This window comes from Pollachius pollachius (assembly GCF_949987615.1).
Source record: "Pollachius pollachius genome assembly, chromosome: 3".
Taxonomy (NCBI): Eukaryota; Metazoa; Chordata; class Actinopteri; order Gadiformes; family Gadidae; genus Pollachius; species Pollachius pollachius.
Window position 1 is genome coordinate 27912651 of NC_136936.1, and position 27689 is coordinate 27940339.

The following is a 27689-nucleotide window of genomic DNA, read 5'->3' on the forward strand; positions in this document are numbered from 1 at the left end:
CAACATGATTTTAAAATCAATTCTCTGACCTACAGGAAGCCAATGTAACGATTTAAGAATTGGTGTAATATGTTGAAATTTGTGGGTCTTTGTTAGAACTCTAGCAGCACCATTCTGAACAAGCTGAAGTTTCCTTAGAGTTTTGGGAGACCTGTAAGGAGACCATTGCAGTAATCAAGCTTACTAGTGATAAAGGCATGTACAAGTTTTTGTAAGTCTTCGGTGGACATGAGCCCTCTAAGTCTTGCTACATTTTTAACGTGATAATATGCCGATTTTGTAACTGATTTGATGTGACTGTCGAAATGTAAATCTGAATCCATGATAACCCCTAGATTTCTGGCTTTGATTGAGGTTTTCAGGGACAGAGAGTGAAGTTGTTCGGTTACTTAAGCCTTTCCGTTTTAGTACCAAATACAATTAACTCGGTTAAGTCCTCATTTAGTTGAAGGAAATTTCGGCACATCCAGTCTTTGACTTGCTCAATGCACTGGCACAGCAGATCTATGGGCCGATTGTCATTTGGTGTTAGCGATACATAGATTTGCGTGTCATCGGCATAGCAATGATGGTCAATATTGTTATTTTGCATGATTTGCCCTAGTGGGAGCATGTAGATGTTGAATAAAGAGGGTCCTAAGATCGAACCTTGTGGGACTCCACATGTCACATGTCATAATCTAAATTTAAAAGGGAAATTGGTCTGTAAGACTGACAAAGGATCTTTGCCCTGTTTGTGTAGGAGACAAATAAATGCCTGATTCAAGGTTTCAGGGAGATGACCAAATGAATATGATTCACTAAACATAGACAGAATTAATGGGGTTAAATCCTTAACTTTTTTTTTTTTTTTTAAAAAACTCCACTGGAAACCAATCCAGTCTGGGGGATTTCCCAGATTGCATACTTAAAAAGGAATCTGAAATTTCCTTCAATGTCAGAGGGGAATCCAGGTCACTTTTCTGAGAATGAACAAGGGATGGCAGTGTCAAATTGTGAAAAAAAGAATCGGAAGCGCTATTGTCACTTCAGAAGTGTATAGATTGGTATAGAATGACGTAAAATAATCATTGATCTCCTTGTGGTCTGTGGTCACCAAGCCCGAGGTGGTCTTAATTTGGATTATCTGGCGTGAGGCTGAAGCCTGGCGGGCATGGTGAGCGAGAAGCTCGCCTGCCTTGTCGCCATACTCATAAAATGTATGCCCGAGATTTCAATAACAACTGTTCCGCTTTTGAAGTGGAAGCTAAATCAAACTCTGTCTGTAGACAAATCCGTTGTCGGTAAAGGTCAGCAGTGGGTGCTAAGGCATATTGGTTGTCTAGCTGTAAAATCTGGACAGACAGATCTTCTAATTTAGCCATCCTAGCTTTTTTAGTGTATGAAGCATATCCAATAATTTGGCCGCGTAGTTAAGCTTTTGTGTTTACCATATGGTGCCATGAGATGTCCGGTGAGGCATTTCTCTCAATAAAAGTCCTAATTTGGTTTTGAATGAATGTCACAAATGCACCCTCAGAGAGCAAAAGAGGGTTCAAGTGTCATGATTTATATAGGGCAGGTTGATCAGGAAAATTCAGTTCAAAAGAAAGAGGGGCGTGATCGGATATAACTATACCGTGATAAATAGGCGGGCTGGAAAGGGATAAAAGCTTAGAATCTAATATGAAGTTTATTCTAGAAAACGTTTGGTGGACTGGCGAAAAGAAAGAAAAAGCCCTATTTGTAGGGAAATGAAAATGCCAAGGGTCAACCATTCCATGCTGATCCATGAAAGTATTAATAGCTGCAGCAGTTTTGGAAAGGGGGGAGGGATTGGGTGATGAGCCGTCCAGACCGGGGCAGAGCACACAATTGAAGTCCCCCCCAATAATCAACTGACGATTATTGATATCAGGGATTGTAGAGAAAACGTATTTAATAAAGTTACAGTCATCCCAGTTGGGAGCACATACACATTAGCAAGGATGACATTCTTACTTAAAAGCTGACCGGTAGCAATGATGAACCTGCCATCTGGGTTAGCAATTATTCTGTCGCTTTGAAAGGTAACGCCTTTGTGTACCAGAATGTGTACCCCTAGCCTTGGAATTTAACTTGGAATGGAAGACTTTTCCCACCCAACTTCTCTGAATTCTCATAACATCTGCCCTGCATAAATGAGTCTCTTGGAGGAACGCTATTCCTACCCCAAGTTGATCTAAATGCATTTTATTCCAACACTTTATTCCTCTTTACAGGGTGGTTCAGTGATTATACGTTCCAAGAGATTAACTTTACTTTTCTGTCACTCATCTTAACTGAGCTCATATTTTTTTTTCACAGTAGTAATGATAAGTGTATGCCAATAGAGTAATATAAGGACGAAAGAGGAGGAAAAAAATGTTGTATGAATATACATTATAATGACTCAAGTGGATGCCCACCCCCCTTCCCCAGCACTTACCCAAACTAAGTGCACTAAAACCCCAGAAAACACACAGGCACAAGAGGTGTATCCTAGCTCAACAATACTTACACCTTAACTCCCCTCATTAGACAGAGGGTAAATAAACTTAAAACTACTCAATATTGTTATTTAGTACACAATTAGTTTCAATCATGTCCACTTTTTTCCCTTCAAACGTATTGTCTGACCATGACCTGCCCGGGCAGCCTCCACCAAACCAATAAAATAAAAATAAAGAAAGAAGGCTATTCAAATATAACATCACACAAACTGTAAACATTGGCAACGCGTATTATTCAGACTAATAGCCTTGGATTAACGTTAAAGTAGACAGAAACGTTATGACCACAAGTTGGTTTTGGTAGGAATAGGATGATCACATTCATTTAATACTTATGGTTGCAGTCCCACATACCATCACTCCCTGTTTTTTCTCGCCGTGCCCGCCGTATGAATCTTGGACTTGCCAAAGCAGCCGCATGGAGGGTAAAGGCTGCCGGAGGGGTCAGCGAATTCCTACTTCTTCCCGTCGAAAACGAACCGGAGCCTTGCTGGGTTTAGTAGGGAGTATTTCACTCCTGCCTCTCTCAGCTGCTTTTTGACTGGAAGGAAAGTGGTTCTCCAGCATAGTAAATCAGTGCTGAGATCAAGGTAAAAGCTGATCTCTGCTCCTCGGTAGGTCAGCTGGCCTCTTTCGTAAGACATCCGTAGAATCTGCTCCTTCATCTGGTAGCAGTGCATTCGGACCACTATCGCACGCAGGGGACCAGTTGGCTGCGGCGGTAAAGTGCGGTGGGCTCAGTATACCACAGGGGGGCAAGTGAAACTGTCCTCTCCAAAAACCTCAATCAGGAACTTTTACATAAATGCAGTGGGGTGGTTAACCTCAACTATCCTCAAAACCAGTGACACTTATATTATTCCTCCTGGAGAAGTTTTCCAGGGAGTCTAATTTAGCGTGCAGCTTGGAGTTCACATCTTGCAAAGCAGCGTAGCAAGTTTCCAGCTCACCCACTCTCCCATCCATGTCCGTCAGAGAGGTTTCAATGTTGGATATTTTATCGTTTGCACAGAAACTGTAACTTAAAGGGATGAAATAGAAGAACGTAACACTGATAAAATCTCGTCCTTCACAGAGGCCACATCAGCTTTGATGGCCTCCCGCAGTTCTTTCAGAGCCCCGTGCGATAGCTCCATGCTTGCATCATTCACCGTTGGTTTGCTAGCAGCATTGCTCGTTGTTGTTGGTTTGCTAGCAAAGGCATTAGGTAGCAGGGACTGCTCGGACTTGGCGTTTTTACCTCTACCGGGTTTGTTTGACATGATAACCGGTCAGATGGTAAAAGTAAAGTGATAAAGGACCGTGAGGGGGAAAACAATGTGTCTTTAGACGAGAAATAGGGCTTTGACGTCTTCACTCCGCCATGACGCCGCCCAGTCCTGAACAAGCACATTCTAACCCTTATTACATGTCATACACCATGAACAGACACATGTTAATCCTGATTAAATGCAAAGCTGTATTAAAGTATTAGCTGTTTAGTGAATAAGATGAGCTAACTCCCGGTTTATTTTCTAGTTCCTCCTGTCATTAGCATTATGAAGTACTTCAAGAGCAACACCATCACTGTGAAGAAGGGTGCCGTTGTGGACATCCCAGCTCAGGTCAGGGGTCTTCCCCTCCCAACCCTCCAATGGATGAAGGATGATGTGGTGATTGACAAGCCCGACCCGGAGAAGATGACCATAGACACAGAGGAAGTATGGCGATGCCATTCTTGAGGAAATATTCCAACTAATAGATTTGTTTTTTCTTGTGTGTTGTTTTTGTATTCCAGGTTTTGAGATATGTTTTTGTGTTCAGGTGAACAGGACCACCCTGCAGACTAAGATCGTTCTCCTTGAGAGCATCAGAAAGGACAAGGGCAACTACAGACTGATGGCTGAGAATTGCTACGGGAAAGCCCAGCATGTGATCCGGGTGGAGGTCTTGGGTAATAAAGCTTCTTCAACCTCAGCTTGGATGTGTTTGGTTAAAAGACGTGATTGAGCATACAGTAGTCAGTGAGTACTGAGTGTTGGATTGAGGTTGTGTTCTTTGCAGATCGCCCGATGCCTCCCAGAAATGTTGTGGTGTCAGACATCAAGTCAGAGTCCTGCTACCTGACCTGGGATGTGCCTGAGGACAACGGAGGAAGTGACATCACTAATTACATTGTGGAAAAGAGAGATGCCAGCAAGAAGAAGTCAGACTTTGAGGTTCTGACCATCAACCTGATCGACAGGAGATACGGGGTGAGTTCCAACAATAATAAGATATACTCGGAGAATCCACAATAAACATAAATCATAGGAATGGTTAGCCCATTACATCTGGAGAAAGAAATATAAGAGATGTAATCTGCTACACTGAGCTTCTCTGGTGTGTCTGCTGTGGTCAGGTGTACAAGCTGTTCATCAATGGAGCCTACCAGTTCAGAATCAAGGCTGAGAACAAGTTTGGTGTGAGCGACGGCTGTGACTCTGAGAAGGTCCAGCTCCGGGATCCATTTGGACTTCCTGGTCCTCCACGCAACGCCAAAATCATCTCGGCCACAGCTTCCACCATGACCCTGACCTGGGAGCCTCCCCTGGACAACGGAGGATCTAGCATACAGGGCTACTGGCTGGAGAAGAGAGAGCGAGGAGCCGTGTACTGGGGCAAGGTGAACCGGGCTCCAGTCACCAAGCCTGCGGTGAAGGCCCTACAGTACACCGTGCTGAGGCTGATCGAAGGAACAGAGTACCAATTCAGGATTGCTGCTTGTAACGCAGCCGGCGTGGGACCGCACAGCGAGTACAGCGAGTGCCGCTTTGCAATGGACCCCTGCAGTGAGTGTCTTCTTCATCATGCATGCTTAGTTTCCCTAGTTTGTTTTTTATTATTATTCATTATTATTATGCATTTATTCATCCATCAGCAGATTCAGTAAGAATAGTTATTATATCAGTAAAGTTTGGTATGGATTCATAAGCACTTGATGGATAGAGGTTCTCTAGTAGTGAATACTGCTACTCAATGAAGTGAAATGTGAACCAACTCGCTCCAGATCCCCCCAGCGCCCCTGGCTGTCCTGTAGTGAAGGACAAGACGAAGAGCAGCGTCACTCTTGCCTGGACCCCGCCAGACAAAGACGGCGGCAGCCCCATCAAGGGCTACATCATCGAGGTCCATGAAGATGGCTCTCCAGACTGGAGGAGGGTCAACCCTGCTGACAAGCTCCACTCCTCCACTGAGATCACAGTCCCTGACCTGAAGGAGAGCAAGAAGTGCCGTTTCAGGGTCTACGCCGTAAACGCTGCTGGCAACTCTGAGCCAAGCGCCAAGACGGCCGACATTCTGGTCCAGGAAATCCTGAGTAAGATTCATGTTTTTATTAAAAGTCTATTGGTAATGTTATTATTTCATGTTGTACACCTGAAGTCATGTTATGTGTGTCATACTGATACCTGACCTAGTATTCTGTCTATTTGCCAGTTGAGCCCTACCTCAGTTTGGATGTGAGTGCCCACGATCTGCTGACATGCAGGGCAGGAAACAGCATCAAGATCCCAATCTCCATCAGTGGAAGACCAGTTCCCAAGATTACCTGGACCTTCGATGGACCTGCAGAGACGGAGAAGAAGAATGAACTGCACACGCTGCCCATTGATTCTGAGGTCAGAACAAATTTTGTGGTTTAACGTGGTTGCCATGATAAAGTCTTCACTCTCTCTTCGACCCTCGAACCGGTTCAGTATTGATGGTTCAGTTCACTGATTATGATGATGAGGTATCATCAGGCTATCTTTGTCATGTGTTTGTCAATACCGCTTCATCATGTCTTGTAAATGTGTTGATCATTGCCTCATCGTCCTAATTTTATCTTGAACATGTTTTGGCCATTACGTAGTCATCATGATCATATCTTGTATGTGTGTTGGTCTAGGTGGTGTCTACAGACACCAGCTCACTGCTGATGATCGCAGACAGCAAGCTGAACCACACTGGCCGTTACATCCTCAATGCTGAGAGCCCTGCTGGACACAAGGTCCTCAAAGTCAGAGTCAACGTCCTCGGTGAGTGGGTTCCTCATTCCTACCTCCACCTCTTCAATCTCTCTCTCCAAACTATCTCTTCAAGCTACCTCTTCAAACTACCTCGACAAATAAATGAACAGAATATCTTCCTGAATCAGCAAGATTTGAGAGTTGTAACTTAATTATGTTGTCCCTAGCTTGGTTCCAAACTAGGGGTTAGGAGTGCTGAGGTGTATCGCTGTAGACCAGGGGTTAGAAGTGCTGAGGTGTCTCTATGTAGACCAGGGTTTAGGAGTGCTGAGGTGTCTCTCTGTAGACCAGGGGTTAGGAATGCTGAGATGTCTCCATGTAGAACAGGGCTTTGGTACTGAGGTGTCTTTCTTTTCAGACCTACCCGGAGCTCCTCAGGATCTGAAGGTCAGTGATGTGACTCGAGGAACCTGCAGGCTGACCTGGAAGCCCCCACAGAGTGACGGAGGAGAGCGGGTTAAGAGTTACTTCATTGAGAGGAAGACTGTTCTGGGCAAAGCCTGGACCAAGGTACCATGATGCAACATCCACGTTTGCTCTAGCATGAACTTCTGGTCTCCAGATATCATGACCCTTGCTGTCGTCTTTTCCAGGTGAACCCATCTTGTTCAGCCCAATCTCTGGTGGTGGCTGACCTGATCAATGGTCAGGAGTATCTCTTCCGTGTCCGGGCAGAAAACCGCTTTGGATTCGGACCATATGCCGAGACCGTAGATGGCTCCATGGCTAGGGATCCCATCCGTAAGTCAATAACTTCATGTTACTCTTTATGTCGACAATACTTACTACATACTATTCTTTATATCAACAATACTTACCAGAAGAGCTTGTACTAAAGTAGTTTTCCTGTTGTCCCCAGATCCTCCAGACCCCCCGACAAGGCTGAAGATCCAGGCGGTGAAGAAAGACACCATCACCCTGACCTGGAAGGCCCCCAAGAATGACGGCGGTTCCCCCGTCACCCACTACAACATGGACCTGCTCTGCTGGGATTCCAGCGGCACCCAGAAGGAGTCTTGGAGAAGGCACTGTAGCATTATCACCATATCCATCTACTAGTCCTGTATCACCATCTCTATCTACTAGACCATTATCACCATCTCTATCTACTAGACCATTATCACCATCTCTATCCACTAGACCATTATCAACATCTCTATCTACTAGACCATTATCAATATCTCTATCTACTAGACCATATCATCATGTTTTTCTATTAGACGTTATCATCCTCCAAATCAACTGAGGTCAGTAACTAACCTTTTCATCGCTGATCCCAAAAGACAAGTGTCCATGGGAGTGTTTTGTGCATTGTCAGGTGATCCATGTCCAACATAGTTTGAGAATCACAATACTAAGATATCACTATCTCTATCTACCAACATATCACTATTTGTATCTACTCAAGTGTGACCATCTCTATCTACTATAGTCTCACCATCTTTAACTACTAAGATCACTTTGTCTAACTGCTCACATATCATTATCTCTACTCATCTATCAGAGCCATCGGGCTAAAGTTCTCTGTTAAAACCCTGCAGGTGCAACAGGCGAGACATCGAGACCACCTCCTACAAGGTGGAGGATCTGACGGAGGGAGATGAGTACGAGTTCAGAGTGACGGCGTACAACGACGCTGGAGCCAGCCGGCCATCGACCACCGCGGGTCCCATCCTACTGCAGGACCAGACCTGTAAGGCCTCAATACTTATGATGAATATCATGACATGAACTCAAAGGTGTCCATCAGCTTGGCCCCTACAGGACGACTAGATGATCATGTTGTAACTGATTAACCTTGGTGGCAGGCACTCCATCCATCGAGCTGAAGGAGTTCTTTGAGGTTGAGCAAGGATCAGACGTCAACGTCAGGGCCACTATCCGTGGCTGTCCCTTCCCCACCCTCACCTGGTTCAAGGCCCCTCCCCACAAGCCCGAGGAAAAGGTGGAGGTCCAATATGATGAACACATCAACAAGATGGTTGCCGACGACACCTGCACGCTGCTGATCCAGCAGGGCAAGAGACCAGACACCGGCCTCTACACTCTTGTTGCCTCCAACAGCATGGGCAAGGCCTCCAAAGAGATGAGACTCAATGTCCTCGGTAGGCTTGACCATCTAGTTCTATATATCAACTGTGGCGACGTTAGTCAGATGTTATAACTGTGGGCAGGGTGCGATTTGTGAAAAAACCAGAGGGGGGGATAATTTTGAGAAACATTTTAAAATGTTTCAAAATGAAGACGGACCCTGTGTATTTTGGTTGTTAATTATTACGATGTAATGGTGAAAATACTTTGGGTGGGGGGGATAATTTTTATCCCCACCGAGGATAAAAATAATTCAGCAGAGGGTAGGACGTGTAAACCAGAGGGGGGGATAATCCCCACCATCCCCACCGGCAAATCGCACCCTGACTGTGGGGAATATAGTCAGATGTTATAACTGTGGAATGCAGTCAGATATTGGTTATAGCTGTGTCGAATACAGGCAGATGGTATAACATGTGAAATAGAGCCAAAGGTTGATATAAAGATGTTTTATACCAAAGGGCATCCTGTTTCTAACACCCTGGTCTCCTCAGGCCGCCCCGGGGCTCCCTCTGCCCCCATCAAGTTTGAGGAGATCAGAGAAGACATGATCACACTATCCTGGCTCCCTCCTAAAGACGACGGCGGCTCCAAGGTGACCAACTACGTGATCTGGAGGCGTGTGGCCAACAGGAAGACCTGGGTGCAGGTGACCAGCGAGCCCAAGGAGCGGCTGTGGACAGTGGAGGGCTTGATGAAGGGTCACGAGTACGTGTTCCGTGTCATGGCTCAGAACAAGTATGGGGTTGGAGATCCTCTGGACAGCGAGCCGGAGGTGGCCAGGAACATCTGCAGTGAGTCATACTAGTGCAACTTCTAGTCCCTTATTAAGAGCCTTCTAAGATAAACGACGGTCAGATTTGATAGTTTTCTTATCCTATAATATAATGAGGCAGATATGAATGACCGCTGCTCATCCTATTATATAATGAGGTAGATATGAATGACTGCTGCTCATCCTATAATATAATGAGGTAGATATGAATGATCACTGCTCACCCTATAATATGATGAGGTAGATATGAATGACTGCTGCCTATCCTATAATGTATTGAAGTAGATATCATTGAGATGATATGGATGAGATGATGAGGAAGAGGGGTGGACCGAGCTGACTGTACTCTATGTTTTCCAGCTCCACCCGGTCAATGTGAGAAACCCAAAGTGTCCAACATCAGCATGGACTCCATGACGTTGAGCTGGGAGGAGCCAGAGGACGATGGTGGCACGCCCATCACCGGCTACTGGCTGGAGCGCAAGGAGACAGCCTCCAAGCGCTGGGCCCGTGTGACCCGGGACCCCCTCCGGCCCATGGCGCTGGGAGAGTCCTACGCGGTGACAGGACTGATCGAGGGGTCCCAGTACCTCTTCAGAGTTATCGCTATCAACGCAGCCGGGCCTGGCCTGCCCAGTCCCTCCACGGACCTGGCCTTCGCCAGAGACCCCATCTGTAAGGAACAGTCCTCCTGAAGCTAAGCTAGGCTATTTTAGACATGTTAAGGACGGAAGCGCTTAGTCTCTGCTGGAAACACTGTATTAACAGTGTTCACAGTGCAGTTTGTTTTGTATAATCTTTACTTCTCAATTTTAAACTTGAAAAGCTGTATTCCTAGGCGTTGACCTCTGACCTATGCACCAACAGCTCCTCCAACACCTCCGACCCCCAAGGTTTTGGACTGGAGCAAGTCCACTGTGGACCTTTCGTGGATTCCTCCTCTGAAGGACGGAGGCTCCAGGATTATGGGCTACTGGGTGGAGTACAAGGAGGAGGGCACGGAGGCCTGGGTGAAGGTGAGGACCCTCATAGAGACCCCAGAGAGAGACATGGAGACATCACACGACTGCTGGTTCTCACTACATGATGTGCATTCTCTATTTTTAGGCCAAGGAGAAGGAGGTGAGAGGCACAATGTTTGTCATCACAGGTCTGAAGACCGGGGGACTGTACAGGTTCCGCGTGATGGCCTTCAATGCTGCTGGGAACAGTGAACCAGGAGAGGTCCCTGAGGCCCTGGAGGTGAAGGACAGAACCGGTGAGTTATCAGGACATCCTCAGAACCATGCTCTTCTTTCTTCTTCAAATCCAATCCAACAGCCTAAGGCATAAGACCACTAGTCTGAGGCAGCTCAATAATATTTGCAATGGGTATCGGTATAATCTATCCTACTGTAATGGTGACTATAAGAACGCATCAGAACACAGGTAAAGGTAGAATGTTCTCCCTTATCTCCACAGTTGCTCCTGAGTTGGACCTGGATGCATCAGTGAAGGAGAGGATGGTGGTCTATGCAGGTGGGGTGATTCGGATCATTGCGTACGTCTCAGGCCAGCCTCCACCGGAGGTGACCTGGGGCCGGGACGGAGCAGCACTGCCAGCTGAAGCCACCGTGGAGACCACAGCCATCAGCTCATCTCTGGTCATTAAACCCTGCACCAGGAGGCACCAGGGAGTCTACTCTCTCACTGCCAAGAATGCTGCAGGGGAGAAGAGCAAGAACATCACTGTTGATGTGCTAGGTGAGTGATTCTGCTGTCAGCACTATTCAAAAACAATTAGGAACCTTACCTTTATAATAATATAGCTCAGGAAAACAGACCCGAAAGAAGTGTATTTTTCTCTTCCGAAAGACATTTGCTATTGATCTATCAATGTTAGTGACGTTGGATGTAGATGGAGATCATTCACAGCGACCTTGCCGCAGATGAATTTGGTTCTAATGTGGCTTATTTTATATTGTTGACATTGTTACTATGGCGACGCTGCATACAGAGTTTTCTATGTCGCTTCTGCTGCGTTCAGGCATCACTGTATGCAAGGAATTGTTATCAGGTTCTACATGGCAGATACAGATTGCAGTGGCGATCTGTGACTTTTTCACCATGCATGCTAATAAGCCCTCTATTAAGTAGTAGGCCTATCTGTCTGTTGTGCTGTGTCACCTGTTCTTAAAGCTGAGCTGAATTCAGCTTTAAAAGACTAATCTGATATTTTAACATAAATAATGTTAATTACAGTAATGAGTCGATTAAATGTTATTTTCTTATACCCAATTGTTCCGGACCTTGTTTGTGAACCCCTGATTTATCTAAAACAATGTTTAGAGCCGGTATAATAGAAAGTAACCATTGCAGATGTCCCTGGGTCCGTTGGCATCCCCTTTACGGCTGAGAACCTGACCAGCGACTCGTGCAAGCTCAATTGGTTCTTCCCTGAAGACGACGGTGGCTCTCCCATCACCAACTACGTGATCGAGAAGCGCGAGGAGGGCCGTAAGGCTTGGACTGCGGTCTCCACCAGCGTGGCGAGACACAGCGCTGTGGCCCATGGCCTGATGATGGGGAAGGCTTACTTCTTCAGGGTGGCTGTAGAAAACGCCATCGGTGTTGGACCCTTCGCTGGGACGCCGTGCGAGATCATCATCAAAGATCCAATCAGTTAGTCAACATTTAGCTCGACAATACTGCTACAACTACCTTAGCTATACCACTTCATTAACCTCAACATTACTGCTGCATAAACTTCAGCATTACTACTAATTATGTCAACAAACCACACTCTACTGACAAATGAACTAGTTCTATCAGATTTTTGTCCATAAGAGGATTGTACTGATGCGTGGTGTATCTCTCTGCTCCAGCTGTCCCAGACCGTCCTGAGGAGCTGGACGTCACTGCTGTCACCAGGGACTACATCAGCCTCACCTGGAAGGCACCTAAGTTCGACGGTGGCTCTGAGGTCATTATGTACATCTTGGAGGCCCGCACCATCGGTAAGGACAAGTTTGTCAGACTCACCAAGGAGAAACTGATGGAGAGGAGGTATACATATGACGGCCTGAGAGATGGAGACACATACGAGTTCAGAGTCCTCGCTGTGAACGAGGTTGGGGCCAGCAAGCCATCCTTCTGCACCAAGCCCATCACCTGCAAAAATGAGCTAGGTAAGGACTTTGAACTTGACTTGTTTTGTGCTTCAAGTATTAAAAATCAAATACACAAATTAAAAATTTTTATTCCTTCAATCAATGCTGATGTTGTTTATTTGTTCAGAGCCTCCTACCATCGAGGTGGACTTTAGGGACTCAGTCGTCATTCGCATCGGAGAAAGCTGTCTGCTGCAGGGTCGATACACTGGCAAACCCTCGCCATCCATTATGTGGTACAGGGACGACCAGGAGCTTAAGGCCGACCAGCACGTCATGTTCAAGAACACCCTGACCACCATGTCCTTGGGGCTGATGAAGGCCAAGAGGGAGCACAGTGGCCGCTACGTGGTAGTGGTGGAGAACAGTACCGGCTCCAGGAAGGGAGTCTGCAACATCACCGTAGTCGGTATGGACCAAGCTATCTATCGTTTGTGTGTACTGTACATTGTCTATAGTCGATATGGACCAAGCAATATATTGTTTGTGTGTACTGTACATTATCTATAGTCGGTATGGACCAAGTTATCTATAGTTTGTGTGTCCTGTACATTATCTAAAGTTGGTATTGACCCAAAGTTAGGCATAATTGTACCCTACAGTATCTGTAGTTGGTATGGACCCTAAGTTATCCATAGTTGATGTGTACCCTACATTATCTGTAGTTGGTGTGTACCCTACATTATCTGTATTTTGCAAAGTCCCTAAATGATTTGTAGTTGGTATTGACCCTAATTTATCATATGAGGTGTACGTCAAAAGAATCGCAGGGGTAAAAAAGTGAATCAACTGTTGCTTTCTAGACCGACCATCTCCTCCGGTTGGACCAGTGGTGTTCGAAGAGGTACACAGAGAGTTCATGGTGATCTCCTGGAAGCCTCCTCTTGATAATGGAGGAGTTGACATCTCCAACTACATAATTGAAAAGAGAGACACCAATAGAGATATTTGGACTACAGTTACATCAGCATCTACAAAGACCATCTGCAAGGTGAGTCCCAATGACTCATGGCATGCCCCAATACAGTTACTTTGTTGCTCTGCCAAAGTGTTTTTGGTTTAGGACATGTATTCTGCATGTTTGTAATGCTGTTTGTTCTTTAGATTCCCAAGCTGACAGAAGGCAGGGAGTACATCATGAGGATCTCTGCTGAGAACATGTACGGCATCAGTGACCCGTTGGACTCAGAAGAAATGAAGGCCAAGGACCTCTTCAGTATGTCCTTCCTACTCTTTCTTCTCCCAAAGCCTCCCTTATTTTCCCAAATAGCATAGTCAATGAATATGCTAAGCTCATCATATATTTTTCCTGTACCAATCTTAAATCTGTGGCCCTTTTAGGAGTTCCTGAAGCCCCAGAGATGCCCTCAGTCAGAGAGGTGTACGGCACCAATGCCCTGGTATTGTGGACCCGGCCGCGTGATGGAGGCAAGCCCATTATCAACTACATTCTGGAGAAGAAGGAGCCGACCGCCAAGAGGTGGTCCAGAGCAACCAGGGACCCACTTTACCCCGCCACCCATTACCGGGTGCAGGACCTTACAGAGGGCTGCCAGTACGAGTTCAGGGTCATGGCTGAGAATGAGCTGGGAACAGGCGACCCCAGTGTCCCATCAAAACCCATCCTTGCCAAAGACCCCATTGGTGAGTGGCCGAATCCCTCTGACTTCATTGTTTTGAGTGTCATTGAAGTGGAAGCTAAGTGTTTTGTCTTGCTTTAGTTCCTCCCAGTCCTCCAGTCACCCCAGAGGCCTACGACAAAACCAAAGACTCTGTCAGTCTCAAGTGGCAGATGCCTCGTCATGATGGCAAGGGCAAGATATTTGGTTACTTGGTTGAATACCAGAAGCCCGGGTTGGTGGAGTGGAGCCAGGCCAATGAGAGTCCGGAGCAGTGCCCTGACCTGCACTACGTGGCCACTGGCCTTGAAGACGGACAGGAGTATACCTTCAGGATCTACACCGTTAACGCTGCCGGCAAATCTGAACCTGCTTACGTCAAGCAGAGCATCAAGGTTCACGATAGACTGGGTAGGTAGTACTTTTTACTAACCACATTGAATGCCAACGGCATTGCTGGCCTCACCGACGGACCCGCAATACGTAGGACAGGCACAGCCGATCACAGCTCAAGTTATTTTTTTGATGAAATACCTAATTGTCCCTCGGCGACAAAAAAATAAGTTCCTAAGTTGAACAATGGGTGTCAAATCCAATCATTATCCCCTCCTGATTCTACTGACCTAAGTATGCAAGAATGAGAACGGCAGCAACAGGAAAATACATTCTGAATGCAGGAGATTTGATGAATCCATATTGTTTTAATATAAAGGTAAATGTATCTGTTTCATTTGCCAGTAAACAATTGACCTGTTGTTAAGTCACACCCCCCATCGTTACCATGAAGAACTCGGGCAGAAAAACCAGACAAGTTAACGAAAACCTATGGAAAAAGGTCAGCTGACAGTATATCAAGCAGGTTTTGGAGAAGTTTAGGGCGAAAAAGGATTTCATTTCTTCCAGGATCAATCGAAAGGGACTACATTCAAAACTTTAAAATACATACAGAAGGTAATACAACAAAGCTTAAATTCCATTGGTATTCTGACCTGTCACACAGTCTGATCCACATTACACATTTTTTCTTGTCCCGTTGTGGCTTGGGAAAAGGGATGAAATATACCCCATTCTGCAGCCTCTCGGGATACCGACTTTCTGAGTTACCTGTAACCCAAGCACATTGTTTGACCGTGTTTATTTTTTTTACAAAAACAACATAAATCCACCATTAAATTGTTTGATTAAGCCTCCTCCCTGTTGTTTTCAATGGAGTTGTCCGAGCCGATGTCAAAAAGCATGGTTCATTACAGAGACACAAAATGCTTTTTATATATATACTTATGCAGCCCAGGACGTCTTAATGTTGTCTGGATCTGTTGCCCATTAAATTGTTTGGACACCTATAGTGTTGGCTATAGGCCTTGGAGCAATCCAGGTTTGTTTCCAGCTTTCAGACGCATGCTAACCCACGTCATTCCCTCTCTTCCTCAAGCCACTTCATTGTTTGTCTGCACTCTCCTGTCCCCTAAAACAGGAAATATAAAGCTAACTTGATCTAATGTGTTGTGTCTTCAGAGGAGCCAGATCTGTTGCTTGATGCTAACATGTCTCGTGACCACCTGGCCATGCTGGGAACTGACATCACACTGAGTGCCACCATCAGGGGTGTGCCCACTCCTACTGTCACCTGGAAGAAGAACGACAAAGACACCCCGGCCCGTGCCACCATCGTCACCACCGCGAGCAGCAGCAAGCTCTTCATGCCCAACTGTGTCCGCCCTGACTCAGGCAACTATACCATCACTGTGGAGAACACAGCTGGAAAGAAATCTGCCACTGTGGCGGTACTCGTACTGAGTGAGTCAAACAACCAACCTTATTACACAAACTACCAAATTGGTTTACACTATAAAATTTGAACTCTCTTCTATTCTTATCTTCAGACAAACCTTCCCCGCCCAGAGACCTGGTGTTGTCGGAGGTGACCAGCGAGTCAGCGTACCTGACCTGGAAGACCCCTGAGGACAATGGAGGAGCCGTGATCTCCCACTACGTCGTGGAGAAGAGGGACGTAGCGGCAGAGCAGTGGGTTCCTGTGTCTGCATCCAATAAGAAGCCCAGCCTGATGGCCATGTACCTGATGGAGGGAATCCAGTACCTCTTCCGTGTGGCTGCTGAAAACCAGTTTGGCAGGAGCGACTACGTGGTGACCAAGACTCCCATCAAGGCCGTGGATCCTCTCTGTGAGTGACGCTGAACACAAGAAGCATGGATTATAAAATCTTGTTGGGTTAAAAGTAGATTCACGTTAGATTCATAAAGATTAAGACCAAGAACTAGAACCAAATGAATTAACAAATATTATTAACAAATGAATTGACTTCCAGATCCTCCTGGGCCACCAAAGAACCTTCACCACACTGACGCTGACAAAACTGAGGTGTGGTTGGAATGGGAGTGGCCTGACAGGACAGGAGGAAGTGACATCACTGGATTCATTGTGGAGCACCAGGAAGACGGTCAAGCCGACTGGGTCGCGTTCAAGACGGTTTCCAACAACCACAGCCATGTGACCGGGCTTGTGGAGGGCAAGACATACCGCTTCAGGGTGAAGTCTCAGAACGCAATCGGAGTCAGCCGTCCAGATACCAGTGTTCCCGTCACGTGCCAAGAGAAGACATGTAAGACACATTATTTTTTAAATATTTAATAACATTTATGTATAAGTAATTAAAACGATGATTTTGACATGGTTGTTGTATCTTTCTAGTGCCACCAACTATTGAAGTTGACGTGAAGCTGATTGAGGGTCTCGTGGTGAAGGCAGGAGCTACCGTTGTGCTGCCAGCTAAGATGACTGGCATCCCCACCCCCACTGCCAAATGGATGAGTGATGGCAAGGAAATTATGTCTGAAGGCCACCACAATATAGAGTCTACTGGATCCTCCTCTATTCTCACCATCCCAGAGAGTGTGAGAGGAGACACTGGAGAGTACCTCCTTACGGTCTCCAACCCAGCAGGGAGCAAGACGGCAGCCCTGCACGTCACGGTCTTGGATGTGCCCAGCGCCCCCATAGGACCGGTCAACATCCTGGAGGTCACGCCTGACTTCATGATGATCCAGTGGAGGGCGCCAAAAGACGATGGAGGCACCCCGGTCACCAACTATGTGGTGGAGAAGAAGGATGTGAAAAAGCCCTGGGAGCCCTGGTCAGTGGTCAGCTCCAGTGGCACCAGCACCAAGGCCAAAGTGTCCAGGTTGGAAAAGGGTCGTGAATACATTGTCCGCATCCGGGCAGAGAACAAAATTGGCATCGGAGCTGGGCTGGAGAGTCCTCCCACTATTGCCAAGCATATGTTCGACCCTCCCAGCCCCCCAGGCCTGCCGGAGTGCTCCGATATCACAGAGAACGCTGTGACAGTGGAGTGGGCTCTGCCTGAGAATGACGGCGGTAGCCCCGTCAGTGGATATGTGATTGAAAGGCGAGAGATGACTGGCAAATGGATCCGTGTGAACAAGACTCCCGTCCTGGATCTCAGATATAGAGTCTCAGGCCTATTTGAGGGAAATAGCTATGAATTCAGAGTGTTTGCAGAAAACGTTGCTGGAATCAGTGGACCTTCCCCTATTTCTGAACCCGTAAAGGCCACCCGTGCCCTGACCAAACCTGGACCACCTGGAAGCCCCAAACTCAAGGACTGGAGCAAATCATATGCAGACCTCTGCTGGATAAAGCCATCCAGAGATGGAGGCAGCCCCATCCTAGGCTATTCGATTGAAGCCCAGAAATCAGGCAGTGCACAATGGGATAAAATTAACAAAGACAACATTAAGATCTGTGCCTTCAGAGTTCAAGGTCTTATTGAGGGAATGGAGTATAGGTTCCGCATCAGAGCCATCAATAAGATTGGAGAAAGTGAACCTAGGGAGCTCTCTGAGACGGTTCTGGCCAAAGATATCTTGGTGCCCCCAGAAGTTGTGGTGGATGCATCATGCCGTGACTCTCTCACGGTCAGGGCAGGCCAGAGCATCAGCCTGATCACCAGGGTGAAGGGCCGACCTGATCCTGAGATCACATGGACCAAAGACGCAAGAGCTGTGGGCAGAGACAGACGCACTGAAATCAACAATAACTACCCACTATGTGAGCTTGTCATCTCTAATGCTGTAAGGGAAGACTATGGTAAATATGCTATTTCTGCCAAGAACAGCAGTGGACTGGCCCAGGCTACCATCATTGTCAACGTTTTGGATGTTCCAGGGCCTTGCCAGAACCTTAAGGTGGCATATGTGACCAAGAACTCCTGTATGGTGTCGTGGGAGAACCCAGAAGATTATGGAGGTACTGAGATCACTCAGTACACCATTGAGTGTCGACAGCCCAGCCAGAGAGGATGGACCGTAATCTCCAATGACTTCACCAAACGTCAGATGAAGGCTCCTCTTACTGAGGGATGTGAGTACTTCTTCCGGGTCAGTGCACAGAACAAAATCGGTTCTGGTCCTTCCATTGAGTCCAAGACCGCTGTACTGGCAGTGGATCCCATTGAGAAGCCCGGGGAACCCATTGACTTCCAAATCTCTGAAATTGGTAAGACCTTCTGCTTCCTTAAGTGGAAGAAGCCAGAGTACGATGGCGGTAGTCGGAATATAGGTTACCATGTGGAGAAGAAGCCCAAAGAAGCTGAGGAGTGGGAGAGGCTACATAAGGGAGCCATCAAGGAGACCTACTTCATGGCTGACCGATGCATTGAGAACCAGATCTATCAGTTCAGGGTCCAGACCAAAAATGAAGGTGGAGAAAGTAACTGGGTGACCACAGATGAAGTTTTGGTGAAGGAACAGTTGGTGGAGCCAGAAATCAAGATTAAACTGGATGCGACTCTGGTTGTCAGGGCTGGAGACTGTATCACTATTGAGGCAACTATCAAGGGCAAGCCACAGTGTGACGTCAAATGGACCAAGGACGAGAGCACCAAAGAAATCAGGAAGGGTCTTAGGCATCAGTTGGAATCTGGTGCCGACTTCTCCAAGCTGCTTGTCACTGGAGCCAGGCGCACGGACAGTGGCAAATACATTGTAACGGCCTCCAACATCGCTGGAACCTGCTCTGCTGATGCTAAGGTCAATGTCCTGGACAGACCTGGGCCCATCAACGACCTCAAGATCTCAGGCATCACAAATGACAGGTGCCAACTGGACTGGGAGGTTCCTGAAGACGATGGTGGCTGTGAGATCTACAACTACATCATTGAGAAGTGTGAGACCAAGAGAGGAGTCTGGTCTGTCCATTCTAACGCAGTGATCACCAACAAGGCTAGAGTTACCCGCCTCATTGAGGGCAATGAGTACACCTTCAGAGTGCGTGCAGAGAACAAGATGGGCCCCGGCCCAGCAGTTCAGAGCGACGCCATCGTATCTGGTACACAGTTCAACGTCCCTGGGGCTCCTGATACACCTGAAGTTACCAAGATCTTCAAGGAAGAGATGAGTGTACAGTGGTCTGAGCCAGAGAGAGACGGGGGCAAGTCCATCATAGGATACCTGTTGGAGAAGAAGGAGGAGCATGCAGTCAGATGGTCTCCTGTTAACAAGGAGTCCATCCCTGCAACTTGTCTAACTGTGACTGGACTCCTGCCTCTCCATGAGTATCAGTATAGAGTGAAAGCTGTGAACGAAATCGGGGTTGGCGCTGCCAGCAAGCCTTCAGTGGCCATCACTGCTAGAGACTCAATTGGTAAGCAATAGACAATAAATGGAATGAAAATGTTTGACTTTTTGTTTGTTTTCTGTATCTGTAATAACAGCAGTATTTGCTTTTTAGAGAAGTGATAGTTAAATCTGTCCCACATATATGTCACGTCATTTTAGAACCCCCCGCACCGCCAACCAACCTGAAGGTCCTGGACAGCACAAAGTCCTCCATCTCCCTGGGCTGGACCAAGCCTGTCTCGACCGGCGGCGTGCCCCTCATCGGCTATGTGGTGGAGATCAGGGTGAAGGGAACCGCCAAGAAGGATGAGGGCTGGAAGAGGTGCAACGTGGCTGCCCAGCTGGTGGTGTGTCACTTCACCGTCAGTAGTCTGGACGAGAAACTGGAGTATGAGTTTCGAGTGTCCGCCCAGAACCAGGTGGGAATGAGCCTGCCCTGCAACCTGGAAGGAGCTGTAATGCCCAGAGAGATCCTAGGTGAGACCTTCTCATTCCTAATGTAGAAGAGAATAATTCAATTAGCTTGAACGTGAGTGTGAAGCCAATATGTTACGTTTGATTGGTCACGTGATAGCTGAGATGAATCCTCAGAAACGGGTTGGACGTGAACCACTTAACAGAGGGGTTCAGTTCTAACCCCTTAACAGAAACTCCACTCTGATGCCTCTTCTTCACTCTAACAGAGTCTCCAGATATTGACCTGGATGCCAATCTGAAGCAGGGTCTGACCGTGAGGGCTGGGTGTCCCATCAGACTCTGTGCTACCATCAGAGGTAGACCTCCTCCCACCGTGACCTGGAGACGTATGGGTATCGACAACGTGGTGAGGAAGGGTCATGTGGACATTATCGACACCATGACCTTCCTGGTCATCCCTGACAGCACCCGTGACGACTCCGGCAAATACTGCCTGACCCTGCAGAATGCTGCTGGGGAGAAGGCTGTGTTTGTCAATGTCAAGGTTCTTGGTGAGTTACACTTTAATAGTTATTCATAGCAACTCAACCTCTCCCATCCAATGTCAATCTAGGCCTTGCTCCTCTATGTCCATCAATAGGAGGCAGAACCTGAATGCATTTTCTCTTAGATGAAGGATTATGGTGAGCAACGAATTAAAGAACATTTGTCCAACAGACACCCCAGGGCCTGTGGTAAACATCGAGGCTACAGACATCCAACAGACCTCTGCCAAACTGTCATGGAGTCCACCAGAGGTAGACGGTGGTAGTGAGGTCACACACTACATCATTGAGAAGCGCGCCATTGATCGCAAAACGTGGGCCGTTGTGAAAGGAGAAGTTGAGATGGACAAGATTCCCTTCAAGGTGGGCGGTCTAACGGCTGGCACGGATTACTACTTCAGAGTCACAGCAGTCAACCAGTATGGGCCCGGAGTACCAAAGGTCTCCCCTACCTCCTACCTGGCCTCCGACCCTACCAGTATGTATGGCTTACAGATCAATACCTTCATATGTTTCCCTAAATTCATCCTCTTTGATCATCTTCATCCCATTCATTATAATCACCTGTTTTTTATCTGCCATATATACTGACATGAAACTTCATCCACCCATTCAAGTAACCTGTATCTGTGTTCCTCTAGGTAAGCCCGACCCTTGTGAGAAGATTGAGGTCTTGGAGATCACCAAGAACAGTGCTACAGTGGGCTGGGTGAAGCCCATGAGGGATGGAGGTGTTAAAATCGACGGTTACGTTATTGAATACATCGAGGTCAAACCTCCCCCACCCCCACCTGCACCTGTGGAGGTTTGCTTTCTAGCTGCTTGTCAACCTCATCAATGCCTCTTACTTGATGTTCTTCTTAGATTATATTAATAATTTATCATAATAATAACAGGGATGATATGTCATGTTGCAGGTTCTAGAGGGAGAGGAACCTCCTCCTCCTGCCCCAGAGCCGGTGGTGGAGGCAGATGAGGACGAGGAGGATCAGGAGAAGGAGAGGGAGGTTTGGAACGCCTACACCACCGTTAAGGGTCTCAGTGTCTCCGTCAGTGGCCTGAAGGAGGGCAAGAGGTACAAGTTCAGAGTGTCAGCCAAGAACATCATCGGCTGCAGCACCTTCACCGAGACCCGAGAGGCCTCTGAGATCAAGGAACAGATCAGTGAGTCACCTAGTTCAGCGTCCACCTGCCTTCTCTTCTTTCAACACGTATTTATATTTTTCCTCACTCAACATGGTGGATTTCTACTCCTTATTCAACACGTTGTATTTCTACTCCTCATTCAACATGGTGTGTTTCTACTCCTCATTCAACACAATGTGTTTCTACTCCTCATTCCACATGGTGTGTTTCTACAGTGGAGCCCAAGATCGTCATGGCTGAGATGGTGAGTGCCAGGGCGGGGGCCAAGCTGAGGATCGAGGCGGTGGTTTCTGGTAAACCGATGCCCAGCTGTAAGTGGATGCGTGGGGAGAACGTGGTGGTGCCGTCCAGCCGTCTGGCAGTCCACAAGTCTGCCAACTTGTGTGTCCTCATCATCAAGGATGTGTCCAGGACGGACAGCGGAGAGTACAGCCTGTCAGCGGAGAATAGCTGTGGCAAAGTGGAGGAGGCCCTCAAGATCATCATCAGAGGTCCCTATTATTTATATCACTATCACTTTAACTGTCACTAATGTTACTGTCATTACTGGCCCTATTTTATATCTACAATACATGTGTGGTTCACGGTGACTATAATACCTATCTTTGGTAAATGGGGATGTTAGTTCAGTAATACATCTGTGGTGAAGGGTTATGTTGGCACTACAATACCTCTCTGGTGAAGGGTGGAGTGTCTACTATAACAGCATCATGTGTGTTTTCCAGATATCCCTGGGGCTCCAGAGGGTCCGGTGGAGATCAGTGACATCGACTCTGATGCCTGTTCTCTGTCCTGGAACAAACCCCTGGAGGACGGAGGCAGCCCCATCACCAACTATGTGGTGGAGAAGTGTGATGTGACCAGGGGAGACTGGGTGAACGCCATCTCTTCTTGTGGGAAGACGGGTTGCAGGCTGGGCAAGCTGATCCCAGGGAAGGAGTATGCCTTCCGCATCCGGGCAGAGAACCGCTTCGGCATCTCTGATCCAATCCAGTCTGACCGCATGGTGGCCAAGTTCCCCTTCCGTAGGTTTCACACATTACACATGCCAAACCTTTAACACTTATTACACCTACTAAACCTTTACTACTTATTACACCTACTACACATTTACTATAAATTACACATAATACACCTTCACTACATATTACATATACTACACCTTTAGTACTTATTACTAGTGCTGTCAGTTTTTATTATTATTTAGCGTTATTAACGGCGTTAATGCAAGCCAATTTTAACGGCGTTGATTTTTTTATCGCGCGATTAACGCCCTTTTGGCTTGGCAAACATTGTAGTTTTTTCACCTGCTGTCAAGCAACAACTACAACAAGAAAAACTACAACATCATACCGGATCTAGCTACACCGGAAACAAAACAACAAGCACGCCGCACAAACTTGTTGGGGCAGGCAAGGATACGGAGCGGGTGAAAAACTCCTTAAAAGTGTGTATGTGTTTGTGTGTCACCCTGTTTGAGCCTGCACAAGAGTTCAATGTTGTCATTAGCTGTTACGTCTTTCTGACCAATGGCAGTTCAAGGCCCACCTGGGCTGTACCACTTCGGGAGGGGCCGCTCAGTTACTCCTCTCTAGACAAAATAGACTTGGTTGCGATGTTGACAGTTTGTGAGTGTTGCGTGTTTAGTAAGTGAGAGGTTGCGGGCGCACAGCTCAGGCTGTCGGACGGTGCTGCAAGAAGGTTTTATAAACGCAATATTGTTATCCCGCAGTAATCATCCCGACAGCCCCGAAACGTTAACGGCCCACCGGGAATTCTCCACACTCTCCCGATTATCACTCCGCCACTGTCTGTGTGTGTGTGTGTGTGTGTGTGTGTGTGTGTGTGTGTGTGTGTGTGTGTGTGTGTGTGTGTGTGTGTGTGTTGATCGGAGGGGGGGGGGCGTTATTCGATAGCCTGGTAATGTGTATAGGCCTATGTAGAGTAGGAATATATTCATACTGGTTTAAATAATAAATGTTATAGCTTTGCTGAGCAAGAGTTTTGTTCTAAAGTTCAGTGATTGAAACAAATAAAAGCCTGGGCTATTGAAGTTTTACGGTAGGCCTACCACTGTCATGCACCTACCCGATGTCAAGCACCGGGTTGAGTTCACTGCGGGTCTCTCTTCTTACTGTCCTTCTCAACACTCTCTGATCTCACTAAAAGGCTAGCAGCACAAAATCATGAGATATTTAGAATAGAAAAAAATGTGCGATTAATCGCGAGTTAACTATGAAATTAATGCGATTAATCGCGATAACATATTTGAATCGCTTGACAGCACTACTTATTACACATACTACACCTTTAATACTTATTACATAAGCTACACCTTTAATACTTATTACACCTACTACACCTTTAATAATTAATACATCTACTACACCTTTACTACTTATTACATCTACACCTTCACTACACATTACATATACAACACTTTTACTACACATTACACCTAATACACATTTAATACTTATTACACCTAAAACACCTTTAATACTTATTACACCTACTACACCTTTACTATAAATTACACATACAACAACTTCACTACACATAACATATACTACACCTTTAGTACTTATTACACATACTACACCTTTAATACTTATTACACCTACTACACCTTTACCACTTATTACACATACACCTTTACTGTAATTTACCCATACTACACCATCACTACACATTACATATACTACACCTTTAGTACGTATTACACATACTACACCTTTAATACTTATTACAAATACTACACCTTTACCAAACATTACATATACTACACCTTTACTACTTATTAAATCTACTACATCTGACATATACTAAACCTTTACTTCTTAATACACCTACTATCCTTTCACTACACATTACATATACTACACCTTTACTACTAATTACACCTACTTCACCTTTAATATTTATTACACCTACTACACCTCTAATACTTATCACACATAGTTCACCTTTACTACTTATTACACATTCTACACCTTTAGTACTGATTACACATGCTACACTTTTAATACTTAATAATTAGTTAATTAATAATTATTAATCTACTACAGTAAACATTACTACACTTTAAATACATTTTAAACGTACAACTCTGTTACTACGTGTCATACAAATGACATGTTTACTACAATTTACGCATACTATATGTTTTCACACAATACTGTCGAAGCACCACAGGGCTGCACAACAGGCACTGCTATAGTTAACATGGTTGCAATGTCTTTGCTACCAATAGAGATTCCAGACGAGCCCCTTAACTGCCACATCAACAAGACAAACAAGGACTGCATGTTTGTGGCCTGGGAGAAACCAGAGAGCGACGGCGGCAGCCCCATCACCGGCTACTACATCGAGAGGAAGGAGAGGAACAGCCTGCTCTGGGTTAAGGCCAACGACACAGTGGTCCGCACCACAGAGTACCCGTGTGCCGGCCTCATCGAGGGCCTGGAGTACACCTTCAGGGTGTCCGCCATCAACCGAGCTGGCCAGGGCAAGCCCAGCAAGAAGACCGACTTCATCACCGCCAGGACCCCCATCGGTAAGTGCTGGTTCTCCCCCTCACAGCCTTTTATTCATTTACACTATATATATATGTATATATATATATATATGAAGGACAAGCACAGAACCCACTGTTATTGTTCTTATCTTAATTATTAAAGATTAAAGAGTTGAATTAAATATGTCCATCCCCCTTATAGACACACCAGGCAAACCAGACATTCTGGATGTGACCAAGAACTCTGTGAGTCTGGTGTGGAGCCGACCAAAGAACGACGGCGGTAGTAGGATCGTTGGCTACTACGTGGAGTACACCAGGGTGCCTGGGGAGGCCTGGCTGAGGAGCAACACCAGCAGCCAGAACGTCCCAAGGGAGGAATACACCGTCCCCGGCCTGGAGAGAGACCTGACGTTCCAGTTCAGAGTCATCGCCAAGACCGCCGTCAACATCAGCAAACCCTCCGAGCCCTCAGACCCCGTTCTGGTCTGCACTGAGAATGGTACAATACTGGAGCTTACTCACACATAATGCTCACCAAATGCTTACGTATTGCTTACCCAATGCTAACATAACAGTTCAGGACGTTACGAAAAATGGAGACCCTTTCATTTCAAAATAGATCTATTCTTAGTTTACTTTGATGTACACAATAAGAACAATAAGAATGAAACGTATACTTATATTTGTCTACTTCTGTATTGTGCTCCTGAATGCTACTTGCTGGACTGCAGTTCTACCAAGAGTGGAGCTCAATGCTAAGATGCAGAAAGGGCTCACGGTGAAGGCTGGAGCCACGGTCCTGCTGGAGGCAGAGGTGTTTGGTAAACCTATGCCCAAGGTGACCTGGAAGAGAGGAGACACCAGCCTCCGCTCAACAGAGGGCCTCACTATCTCCAACCAGAGACAACAGTTCCAGCTGGAAATGACCAGTGTGACAAAGGAACACAGTGGAACCTACACCATCACGGCACAGAACGCTAGTGGATCCAAGACAACAGAGGTCATCGTCAAGGTTTTAGGTGCGTCAAGGTTATCAAATCATTTTGATATACGTCCTGAAGTCGAGTCATCTTCATGAAATGATTGACTTCATTGACTTATTCTAAAATGATGTTAGAAGTAACAAACCAACTGATATTGTGTTGGACTCTGAGAACTAACAGTATCCACCTTGTGTCCAGATGTGCCTGGCCCTCCCACTAGTGTCCAGATCTCTGAGGTGTTTGCAACCAGCGTGATGGTGCTCTGGGAACCCCCACTGAACGACGGGGGAGCCATTGTCAGCCACTACATTGTGGACAAGCGTGAGACCAACAGGGCCAACTGGGCGCAGGTCTCGGCCAAGATCCATGCCGACACCCACGAGTGCAGCGTGCAGAAGCTGATCGAGGGTCGTGAGTACCAGTACCGCGTTCGTGCCGAGAACAGCTGGGGAGTTGGAGAGGCCTTCATCAGCAACCCTGTGGTCGCCAGAAATCCCTACAGTAAGTCCAGACTGTCTAACCCAAACTGGTAAACTGTTGCAGTAAGTCCAGACTGTCTAACCCAAACTGGTTAAGTGTTTCGGTAAGACCAGACTGTCCAACCCAAAATGGCTAACTGTTTCAGTTAGTCCAGAATTTCTAACCCAAACTGGCTTAGTGTTTCAGTCAGTCCTGACTGACTATCCCACACTGACTAACTGTTTTAATAAGACTGTCTAACCAAGCCCTCAAACTGTTTCTCATTGTGATGTTGTTTTTAAAACCTATTGTGTCTCTCTGGAATGAACCCTGAATTTGATGTGACCCCTAGCTGTGCCTGGCCCATGCGAGGCTCCAGTCATCACCAATGTGACCAAGGACCACATGACGGTCAGCTGGAAGGAACCTGCAGACGATGGCAAGTCCACCATCCTGGGCTACATCCTCGAGAAGAAAGAGAGCAAGGAGATGCAATGGATCAAGTTGAACCGGAAGCCTATAATTGAGCGTATGCTGGAGGTATCCGGCCTGTCAGAAGGAACAGAGTATGACTTCAGAGTCAACGCTCTCAACCTGGCAGGTCCAGGTACACCTAGTGAACCTTCTACCTCGACCTACGCCCTGGACCCCATCAGTGAGTCTACCCCCTTTCCTTTCAATTCAACTTATTCCACAAAGTTGATGTGTCCAAAAGACTGTGTCATAAGTATTTGTATTATAAAGTAAGAGTTAACAATATATATACAAAGAATCAACGAGTTCTGAGGTGCG

General features: G+C 46.5%; 1 protein-coding gene across 1 annotated transcript in view; it reads left to right on the forward strand.

Annotated features, from left to right (window-relative positions):
- The window catches only part of ttn.1 (titin, tandem duplicate 1), a gene marked incomplete at both ends in the record, with an annotated part of 341754 nt that overhangs the window by 260776 nt on the left and 53289 nt on the right, over positions 1-27689 (forward strand). The window contains 40 exons of the mRNA XM_079733756.1: positions 4029-4210; positions 4314-4443; positions 4554-4744; positions 4891-5320; positions 5539-5847; positions 5967-6148; positions 6418-6547; positions 6897-7048; positions 7132-7279; positions 7398-7563; positions 8080-8231; positions 8347-8643; positions 9124-9423; positions 9765-10079; positions 10272-10420; positions 10512-10662; positions 10866-11147; positions 11763-12065; positions 12269-12571; positions 12681-12962; positions 13357-13544; positions 13658-13769; positions 13895-14197; positions 14275-14583; positions 15688-15969; positions 16056-16355; positions 16500-16793; positions 16883-19852; positions 19987-20304; positions 20511-20795; positions 20962-21267; positions 21431-21594; positions 21707-21953; positions 22151-22426; positions 22661-22960; positions 25189-25491; positions 25655-25954; positions 26187-26474; positions 26637-26939; positions 27250-27552. Of these exons, the coding sequence (XP_079589882.1) occupies positions 4029-4210; positions 4314-4443; positions 4554-4744; positions 4891-5320; positions 5539-5847; positions 5967-6148; positions 6418-6547; positions 6897-7048; positions 7132-7279; positions 7398-7563; positions 8080-8231; positions 8347-8643; positions 9124-9423; positions 9765-10079; positions 10272-10420; positions 10512-10662; positions 10866-11147; positions 11763-12065; positions 12269-12571; positions 12681-12962; positions 13357-13544; positions 13658-13769; positions 13895-14197; positions 14275-14583; positions 15688-15969; positions 16056-16355; positions 16500-16793; positions 16883-19852; positions 19987-20304; positions 20511-20795; positions 20962-21267; positions 21431-21594; positions 21707-21953; positions 22151-22426; positions 22661-22960; positions 25189-25491; positions 25655-25954; positions 26187-26474; positions 26637-26939; positions 27250-27552 (12705 nt within the window). The remainder of the gene's footprint in view (positions 1-4028; positions 4211-4313; positions 4444-4553; positions 4745-4890; positions 5321-5538; positions 5848-5966; positions 6149-6417; positions 6548-6896; positions 7049-7131; positions 7280-7397; positions 7564-8079; positions 8232-8346; positions 8644-9123; positions 9424-9764; positions 10080-10271; positions 10421-10511; positions 10663-10865; positions 11148-11762; positions 12066-12268; positions 12572-12680; positions 12963-13356; positions 13545-13657; positions 13770-13894; positions 14198-14274; positions 14584-15687; positions 15970-16055; positions 16356-16499; positions 16794-16882; positions 19853-19986; positions 20305-20510; positions 20796-20961; positions 21268-21430; positions 21595-21706; positions 21954-22150; positions 22427-22660; positions 22961-25188; positions 25492-25654; positions 25955-26186; positions 26475-26636; positions 26940-27249; positions 27553-27689) is intronic.